Consider the following 10,377-nt stretch of genomic DNA (forward strand, 5'->3'; position numbering starts at 1 on the left):
AGGTCAAAATAAATTAAAAACATAGTATTGGAATCCCTATCTCCTAGTTCAAAACCCATAGGTCCTTCTATAACACTACCTGTGAGAGAAATGAAGGTTAAATCAAGGTAACTGATTCATGACATGGACTGAATTGTGTACCACCAAAATTCATAAGTTAAAGCCCTAACCCCTGAAGTGACTACATTTGGAGCTAGGGTCCTTAGGAGGTAATTAAAGTTAAATGAGGTCATATCGGTGGGGCCCTAATGTGACAGGGCTGGTATCCTTATAAAAGTGGAAAAGACACAGCCAATCTCTCTTTCTCCTCTCATGCACAGAGGAAAGGGCAGGAATGTAGCTGTCTGTAAGCTAGGAAGAGAGCTCTCACCAGAAACCAAATCTGCGAGCACCCTTGATCATGAACTTCTAGCCTCCAGAACTGTGAGAAAATAAATGTCTGTTGTTTAAGCCACCTAGTCTGTGGTATTTTGTAATGGCAGCCCAAGCGGACTACGATAATTCAGTACACTGTTTTATTTCTATAAAATGTGTCTCTCTGCCTCAACAATCTAATAAGACTTCTTTCAGGAAAATCAATGTAGAGCCCATTGAAAAGCATAAGTATTATGTAAACAAATATTACTATACATATGGAAGAAGACTTTTAAAAAATCACAGTCCAAATGACAACAGAGTATAAAAGTCCTCTTTCAATATAAATTGAATTTAAGTAAGATGAGAAGACAGACCACCCAGGAGAGGTAGTAAAGAAAGTGCTACATTAAGCAAACTGTCACTAAAATGATAGTGTTGGACCAGATAATTTGTAAATCCATTCTAGCTCTAAAATTCCATCACCCTTGTGATATAGATTAAAGCAAGAGGATATACTAAAAAGCCAAGACTTATAATATTCAAAGCATTTGAAGAACCCAGGCCAATATACTTCGAGAGCTTCCATTTTAGCCAAGGATAACACAAAATATGACAAGTCCATCAAGCCTGATCTCCTCATGTATTATTTTTAACTACAATTTTTAAATAGTGACCACACAGTAGGTAGTATCCGTTTTTACAACCAGAATACTGAAATTAACAAAAGTAAAGTAACTTCCTAAAGGTCAAGTTTATTTAGTAAATCTCTTAGCATGAGTTTCTTTCAAGATCTCTAAATATTTATCAGGAATATGACCTTATTATGAAAATCCATCTTATGCTAAGTGAGCCTATGTTCCTATCTTTACAATATCAGGGTTTTAGCATTTTTATTTGGGCTAGAAGCTCTAAACAGGAATATCTTAATTTAAAAAAAATTACAAAAACTAAAATTATATTATATAAATATTATATAGTACCTTTCAGGAATGTGCTTTGGAATTTCTATGTCAAGTGACTTCATATGTAAGAGTCTGATTCCTGCTTCCATCTTGTTTGCTGCCACTACATCACAGGCAAGTTCATACATGGTCTTGGATAACTCGCAAGCATATACCGAGTGTGCTCCAGCTTTTTTAGCAAACATGCTGCAAGGGAAAAAAGTGCTCCATCAAGAAAAAATAATTCACTGTAGTATTTCAAATTTTAGTGGAATTATGATGCTTAGACATGGGGTTTTCCTTTTATTCTTTAACACAACCATTATTCGTTCCACATTAAAAAAATGAACCAATATTTGTATCAAGAAACAAATCATACAATAAATCATGACATTCGTGTTTTTAAGAAGGCACAATGGGCATGGAAAATGTTGATAGGCTTTAACTTAGACAACTAGATTCAACCAGAATGTTAATGCAAAAAGTACTCTTAAAAGGCATCATTCAAAATTTCAATAGTCACCCCAAATTCTTAGTAGTTATGTCTAGTTCTTGCTAAATTAAAGTTACAGTGAAAAATACAATAATGGTAGTTGCATGAATAATCACAAGATTATGAGAAATAAGCTCTATTTTTAACTTCCACTGTTAAATTTTCCGTATTTGGTAAAAAGCTTTAATTTACCTTAGTGTATATGTGCATATAATTAAAACACAATTACAACAAACCTTAGAATTCCAGTTCCTGCTCCAATGTCCAAAACACTCTTGGATCCCAAACAAACTGCATTTTGGATTGCTGCGTTATAAATCGTATTCCTTTTGGTGTCATTAAGCATGATAAAGTGCCAGCGTTCCACTAACCAGTTTGCAACACGATAAAAATTCTCCTTTGCATCACTGAAATCGGGGTTTAGCTTCACTGCTTTATGAAAATACCCAGCTGCTTCATCTCTAAAGCCCATTCTATAGTAAAAAATGACAGACAAAATATTCAATTATTATGATATCAATTACTGTGCCTTTGTTCATGCCACTCATCAGGCCTGAGAATCTCTCTCTCCAGCACCCCAAATCCGGCTGAACCCAAGCACCAACACCTTTGAGAAGCCTTTTGTGAGGATTACAATCCTTGATCATTTTTTTCCTTTTTGAACCCTTATTGTATTTATGTATTCCAGGAGGCTAACTATAAATTACTATTTTACTAAAGAATAGTAAGAGCTCTGAGTCACCCTGCATTTAACCAACTTTAGAAAGCCAGTGCTTTCTAAAAATCATTCCCTGTGTAAAACATACTAATGCCTATAGCTAGTAGGCTTCTCTGTGGTGTGCCTCTGTACCTTTTCTCTCAGTAATTGAGTGAATTATCAGTTGTGTTTGCTGCCAGACCAGTTTATACCTGTTGTACTTGTTATTATAATTACATATTTTAATTAAACATCATAGAAACTAAATAAATATAACTGCAAAGAGAGAGCCGTTGTTTCTGAGGACATTAAGCTAAACGCTGTGGAAAAAATCAAAGGTGAGTCACCCAAAAATTGCTACTGAATGAGATGTGAGCAAATCAACAATAAAAGGGGGGAAAACAATCAACTATCTAGAACAGTGCTTCTTGAACTTTCTGTGGTAAAGAACTCATCTCCCCTTTTTTGAAATATCTAAATATTTGTAGACCAATACAATTCTACTGCACGTGCTTAGCATGCAACCCACACATCAGATTTCAGCAGCAACCAAACTGGTCCACATTCTCTTCCACAAGTGAGTTCCCTGAGCACATGCTTGGATTTAAAGTATCAAACTGCTATATACATTTCTAAACACTTACTCTCAATTTCTACACTTATCTGTTACTAACTGATAATTTGTGGACCTGCCCCAGTGTGTGGTCCACAAATTGAAGAGATGTGAGCTAGTAAAACCCTTTTACACTCATACTTCTTCACAAGAACCTTTAAGAATTTTTTTTTAAGATTTTATTTATTTATTTGACAGACAGAAACACAGCGAGAGAGGGAACACAAGCAGGGGGAGTGGGAGAGGGAGAAGCAGGCTTCCCGCTGAGCAGGACCCTGGGATCATGACCTGAGCCAAATGCAGATGCTTAACAACTGAGCTACCCAGGTGCCCTGAACCTTTAAGCATTTGAAATCAAATCCGATTATTCATTCTAGGTATGGTTTACATAAAAAAAAAAAAAAAAAAAAAGACATTATGGAACTCCAAACAGGGAACTACACTCTAACCAAAGGTAATGGCCCTATGTCAAATGATAGGCACTCATGTTTTAGGTTAAAAAAAATGTTTAAGGTTAGTTATCTATTATTTTTAAGTATCTTAAAGACAGGGTTATCTTATTCTTATTCTGCAACTGACATTGCACACAATACAATACAAAACACATTTTAAGGGCGCCTGGGTGGCTCAGTCGTTAAGCGTCTGCCTTCGGCTCAGGTCATGATCCCAGGGTCCTGGGATCCAGCCCCACATCGGACTCCCTGCTCAGCGGGAAGCCTGCTTCTCCCTCTCCCACTCCCCCTGCTTGTGTTCCTTCTCTCACTGTGTCTCTGTCAAATAAATAAAATGTTAAAAAAAAAACACATTTTACATAATCATTAGTTGGTGAGACAAACCTAGCAATGCATATTTTAAAATGTTTAAATATCAACAATCTGCTAAATCAATGCCAAACCCACCCCTATTAATTTTCTGGGGTTTGTGCTTCCCTTAAGTTTGATTCTTAATATATCATTCAGTTTTCTTAAACCGTAATGATAATGTGAAGGATATATGGTCCACTCAATTAAAGTTTATCTCATATTGATAGACTCAACAAGTGTGTCAATATCAACAAACTATAAAATCACCTTTCTTCTTTTAACTAGAAAAAAAAATTACTTTCACAATTAGCAACTTAAATATGTTTTGTATCTGCTTTTGATGAGAAAAGTAGAGAGAACAAAAGCCAAGAACCACTGTTGTAAAGAACAAAGACAAACTGTATAGCAAAAGCCACATTCACACTATCACAAGTTCTGAATTCTCAACGTCTAAATTAGAAATTTTGCAAAATTACACCTCCTGAAGCAAACAAGCATTTTTTTGTCTCAGTATCTGGTAACTGCTCAGGCTAATATAACAATAGGTCACCAAGTTACAACCTGTCAAAAGTATGTAGAGCTCCAATTTTCTGTTGAATTGAGTTTATACTTAAACATACGTTTTAGAATGTTATGATCATTACATCATATTATCTGGAAATATAATTGAATCCTATAGACTACTCCCCTTATTATGGACTGAAGAACTAAAGAAAATTTTGAAATTAAAATGTAGATTTGTAACTAATGTGACAAGTTATTTAAAAGTCTTTTTAAACTAAATTTCATTTAAAGGGCAAGTACTTGCTAATTAGTAGAGATGGAATCTGTGTAGTACCAGGATCAGGTTAGCTGTTAGTGTGAGCAAACAAGCCTCAGTTGACGATTTGCCTCATTTTCCTGGTTATTATCATACTCCACAATTAGAAACTATCAAATATTTGTCTCTTAAATGAGTACTTATTTCATTCCCCCAGGCCATGTTGATTAAGACTATTAAACTGTATACAGCTACATCACTGAGCCTAATTCATTTTGATAAAGGTACTTCTTATATAGAACTTTTCATTGAATAAAACTTAACATGATTAGATGAACAAAGCAATAATACTAGAGGACAACAGCCGGAACATGTAAAATGATCTCACTATGTAGAATAGGGCATTTTCATGGTGTTTCTTAAACAAGAAGTCTCCTTCTTTGTACAAAGAAGTGAAACCAAATTTATTAAAACAAATCTACAACAAAAATTTGGGGTTTTCATGTTTTCCTATTATACAGTTTCTATGGAGAATGGACAGATCCAGAGAACAGATTCACAAGTTCCCTGGCAAGGTACCACAGTGACTTACTTCACTGCCATCCTGCAATCCATACCTATGTCCTGTCCAACAAGGTCTCAATTTTAGCCCAGTGAGGGGAACTCTTCCTTAGATACTCTGTCTCAGTCCTTGGGGCAGTGGCTATTTTGTGGTATACAATATAATACTAAAATTAATCTGTTATCACATATTGTATTTGCTATTCTTATATTCTTCTGATCCCTGGTCACAGTTAATAATTCTTTATATTAAACTTTCCTTTTCAGACTACTGTGTGATTTTTCCCTGATCAAGACTCATACAGAATAATTCTTGGGCGCCTGGGTGGCTCAGTTGGTTAAGTGACTGCCTTCGGCTCAGGTCATGATCCTGGAGTCCCGAGATCGAGTCCCACATCGGGCTCCCTGCTCAGCAGGGAGTCTGCTTCTCCCTCTGACCCTCTTCCCTCTTGTGCTCTCTATCTCTCATTCTCTCTCTAATAAATAAATAAAATCTTTAAAAAAAAAAACTCATACAGAATAATTTTTAACAATACTGAAAATCACTACAAACCTGAAGAGATGCTCCCCCATACTATTGCAAATCACTTCATCATCAGGAAACAGTTCCAAAGCTTGCTCATAACAACCAAGTAAGTCTTGTGTTCGATTGAGAGCATCAAGCTCTTCAGCCCATCTGAACAGTGTATACTGAAAAGTTTCCTATGCAAAAGAGAAAACAGTAATTGAGTCAATAACATAAAGAACATACAACGTTTGATGATTCCACAGAGAATAGAACTATTATTAACTGATTACCTTAAATTTTATTTAGCTTTAGTAGACAGTTTGCTTAATAAATGCATAAATGAATTTTACCACCTGTGTGGCAATAACATGCAGAAGTAAACTCTCTCCATTCTTAGCTACCACATCACATTCTCTACCTAACCTCTCTTTTGTGGGCTCCTATGCTTTAGGAGTTGTTTTTGGCCGCCTTCTCCTTTCTCATCCATCTCTGGTGCATTAACTATCACCCATGCATTGATGGATGATGCTACATCTACATCTCCAATCAATACCCTCTCCTCTTCTGAACCTGACTCACAGACAAAACTTGCTATCAGTCATCTCAACAAGGAACTGTACCTTCATCCATCTCAAATTCAGCTCAATTCAAGTATTTCTTGAACAATCAGTGTGCAAAGAACTGGAGCTAAAACACAGCAACGAACGACATAAATCCTGTTCCTATGCTCACAGAAGACTTGGGAGAAATTTAACATAAAATTTTGAAAAAATTCAAAATGCTCTAAAGTGAACCTACTACAATCCTCTCACACAGGATATAAGGTTAAGGTACCACCCAACCTCAAACCACTAAGTCATTTTATAACGCTACCTTAACTCCAATGCAATTAGTTTCACATCCAGCCAATTCTATCTCAACATCTTTAAATCTGTCACCGTCTCTTCATCCCCACTGTTACAACGTAGTCTGGCCCTCGTAATACTTGCTGGACGACAGAAACAGCATTCCCTAGCTCCAATCTCACCTCCCTCCAGCCATTCTCCATACCACAACACCGTAGAAAGAAGAAAGGCTTTAGTCATTCCAGTTTTATGGTGAACACATTTTACATCATCTTCACAGATTTATACAGAAAAGTATAAAAATTGTACTTCAGATTGTACCTGAATTTTGATGGAGTTTACCAGATAGAAAAGGATAGGGAAGAAGATTCTACAGTTATCGGGGGAAAAAAGCACAGATGACATGAACTGGGTCAGGGAATCTATAGGTAACTAACTATCTTGATGTGGCTGAAGTGCGGGCATGGGGAATAGAGTGAGTAGTAGGAAATAAGACTAAAGAGATCTTTTGCTAAGGCCAACAAGAAGAAATACGGACTCTGGTCTGCAGGAAACAGAAGTAGTTTCTGAACCCTACTGAACACAAGGTATTCAAATACAAGCTTTAAATATACTTTTGATGTACACTAAACATGTATAAAAAAAGTATTGTCATTGTTTTACAAAGGACGAACTAAGGAACTATGAACTAAAGAAACCACACTTGGGTTGATCCATTATTCTGCTGCCTACCTATAAGAGCAAACTGTATCTCAACATAGCACCTTCTCCTCCTTGGGGCCAGTTGCTCCTGAAATTTACACTAAATTTATGTTAACCACAAACATCTAGATGTTACTGACATCTAGCAGGTAGAGGAGATCAACAATGCTGCTAAACATTCTACAATGCACAGGACAGCTCTCCAAAACAAAGAATCATCCCATCCAAAAAGTCAGTAACGCTAACGCTGAGAAACGCTGGGTGAAATAAAGCAAGTAGCTTGAGGCTGAACGCTGAATGCAAAATTAAGTGAAATCATTTTATTAAATTTAGATTCTGAAATAACTTGAAAAAATTTATAGCATTTAAAGAGAATAACCATCACAATCCAGTAGTTGAAGCTTAAAGAATGCATCATCAAATGATTAGGCTACTTCCAAACTTTATTCAACTGCAGCTACCCACAACGGTCCTTCTGCCTACAGTTGGGACAAGGGCAAAGGTCCTGAGGCAAGGACATGCTAGAATTAGGTATGAGAGGAGGGAGAGGATCACCGGCGGCCTCGTTTGCAATACAGCGTTTATAGTAAAATGGAAGTTTTGAAAAAGAGAAGTGACATCGTTTGACTTGTTATGAAATGCTCACGCAGGCTGTGTTGAGACAGGCTACAGGGGAAAGCCTAGTTATGAGCCTACTGCAACAGCCAACAGATGATTGAGGCTTTAATCAGGGCAGTAAAGGAGAAGGTGGTGAGAAGTGGTAAGATTCTGGATATATCTCAAAGATGGAACCGACAGGATTTTCTGATGGGCTGATTGTGGGTGTGAACAAAAGAGAAGTCAAGAATGAGCAGTAAATATTAATAGCAACCAACTTGCCACCCATCTCAGCCACCCACCTCCCCCAATTTATTTTACGTGAAGAACAGAGGATCTGCTAGCAAGTGAAAGAAGGGACCTCCTCCTCACCTTCGCGTCGTCTTTCAGCTCCGGCGCCAGGCTGAGTACTAGGAGGTAGTGGGCATAGGCGGTGCCGAAGTCCTGGGCGCCCAGGCAGTGCTCTGCGCTCTGCAAGGACCGGGACACCAGCTCGTCCCGCCCGGCTGCCCCGGCGCCACTCCGGGCACCCCGACGGGGCCTGGGCCGCGAGTTCGGCATGACAGAGCCACCGCCCTGGAACTGGCCCTTGTATAACCAAAGGGAAGACGCTTTCTAAACGGAACGACAAAACTGTCCCGATGGCCACACTTCCAAGTGACTTAAAGAGAGCACGAGAGCCGGTACAGGAAAGTTAGCCCTATGCGGCGTGTGTGCGCGTCCACCTCCGCCAAACGGAAGCCCCGCCTCCTCCCCGCCAGACGGGCTCCACAGACCTCCGAACCTGGCAACTACCGGCACCGGCCCGCACCGCACGCCAAGCAAACGTCAGTGCGCCCGACGTGGGCACGTCGCGGTCCGCCCCCTCCCGTAGGAAGGGAGGTGCGAAGCGGCCAATGCGCGTGCGCGAAGGGTACGGTCTCTGATGGTCTCCTTTACTGTCGCTTTCCACTCCCAGTCTCCTCCTTCTCTGCCCGCTCCCCCGCGCTGAAACCGAACTTTTCTTTCTCTTTCCTGGTGGTCAGGACCGTGTGACTTCGACTGCTAGACCTCACAATGCAGACCCAGTCGGCGCGAAGCTGCACCCGACCTTGAGGAACCTGGGTGGCTATGAAGACAGAAGGCAGGCGTTTGTGGTGATGCTTAAGACCTCTGGATCCTGATTCATCAGATCTCAAAAATGGCGAGACTGGAAAGAACCCCGAGATAACAAACGTACCTTAGATGTGGTAGAGCAAGTGCTTTCACAGGCATTACTTTAAATCACCCTCACAAAACCCCGTGAGGTGGGCCTTTTTAAATCACAATCTTAAAGATGGAAAAGAGGACACCCTGAGAAGTTACTTGCCCAACATCACACAACCGGTTAGTGGCAGAGGCGTGGCTCAAACCCAAGTTCCCTGACTTATTTTAATACGAGTTTAGGGTTTATTTCATTGTTACATGTATCACCGCTATATAGTGATTATATTAATACATAGAAAACGTTTTTCTACCTTCAAGTGTGGCCCCCTAAGAGATGGATTCAAAACTTTTAAGGGGGGGAAGGTAGGAATTACGCTTTGAAAGCAGTCATTTTTGTCCCCATTTTAAAACATGTCAGTGGTGAGTAATTTACTTAACAAAAAACAACAAATAGAGCATTTGCATATCAAACTAACAAACGTTGGGGTCTCCTCCAAATCTCTGCCTTCTCTATTGATCTGATTATCTGAACCACCCTTCCTTTGAGCACCTACCAAAGTAAATACTAATCAATTCTTCGGAGTCCAGGTCACTAGATTGTAACCTGCTCTCCTAGTCCGAAAATTCCTCAAAGGCAGTAACTATTCTTAACCATTTTTGTAACCTTTGCCCCTAGGAGAGTCTAGCTCAAAGTAAGGACTCAAAAATTTTTTTAAAATTTTAATGGAAAGTACATTCATTCCCCATTACCCGGTTTTGTAGATTTTCCCAATCATTGAGGTCCTTATTTCTCTCCCTATCTGAATTTGCTTTTTGTACTAAACAATTTAAGATATAACTATATATTTCCCTAAAATGCTAGTCCCTGTAGGATGTAGTAGAACACGAAAAGGCCCCTGAACTTTAATTAAAAAAAATAAAGTGCGTTCTAATCCAACTAGTCTAATCCTTTTTTAAAAGAGTACTATATTCCATTACAAAGAACCCAAAAGCATGTTGCAAAACAAATGTAGAATGTGGATTTTATATTTAGTTTAGTTCAAGAAAATCAAAGTTTTCTTTAAAAAAAAATATCGAAGGTATTGCTCCTTTGTTCACAATTGCCTTCTTCCCAACTTCCACCTCACAATCAAAACTATAATCTTTAATTACCTTTGAGAGTCTATTTGATTCCTTCACTTACGGGTTCGAGTTCACCATCTTTTAGGGTTCCAAGAAAAACCCCACTAATTAGAAAACCACTGCTGACTCAGAGGCAGGTTTAATTGAGGTTGTCTTTTACCACATTCTGGGCGGCTTGTCAACAAACCACACA

At 38.8% G+C, this 10,377-nt stretch overlaps 1 protein-coding gene across 1 annotated transcript in view; it reads right to left on the reverse strand.

The window, feature by feature from the left end:
• PRMT9 (protein arginine methyltransferase 9) overlaps positions 1-8,660 on the reverse strand; it is a 38,597-nt gene extending 29,937 nt beyond the window's left edge. Inside the window, exons 1-4 of the mRNA XM_025874281.2 lie at positions 8,250-8,660; positions 5,779-5,927; positions 2,028-2,264; positions 1,338-1,505 (exon numbers count right to left, since the gene is read on the reverse strand). Coding sequence (XP_025730066.1) covers positions 1,338-1,505; positions 2,028-2,264; positions 5,779-5,927; positions 8,250-8,438 — 743 coding nt within the window. The 5' untranslated portion in view covers positions 8,439-8,660. The remainder of the gene's footprint in view (positions 1-1,337; positions 1,506-2,027; positions 2,265-5,778; positions 5,928-8,249) is intronic.
• Between the last annotated feature and the right edge of the window lie 1,717 nt (positions 8,661-10,377).

Source organism: Callorhinus ursinus, unplaced genomic scaffold, assembly GCF_003265705.2.
Source record: "Callorhinus ursinus isolate GAN/ISIS: 27379988/994484 unplaced genomic scaffold, GSC_fseal_2.0 scaffold4, whole genome shotgun sequence".
NCBI classification, from domain to species: domain Eukaryota; kingdom Metazoa; phylum Chordata; class Mammalia; order Carnivora; family Otariidae; genus Callorhinus; species Callorhinus ursinus.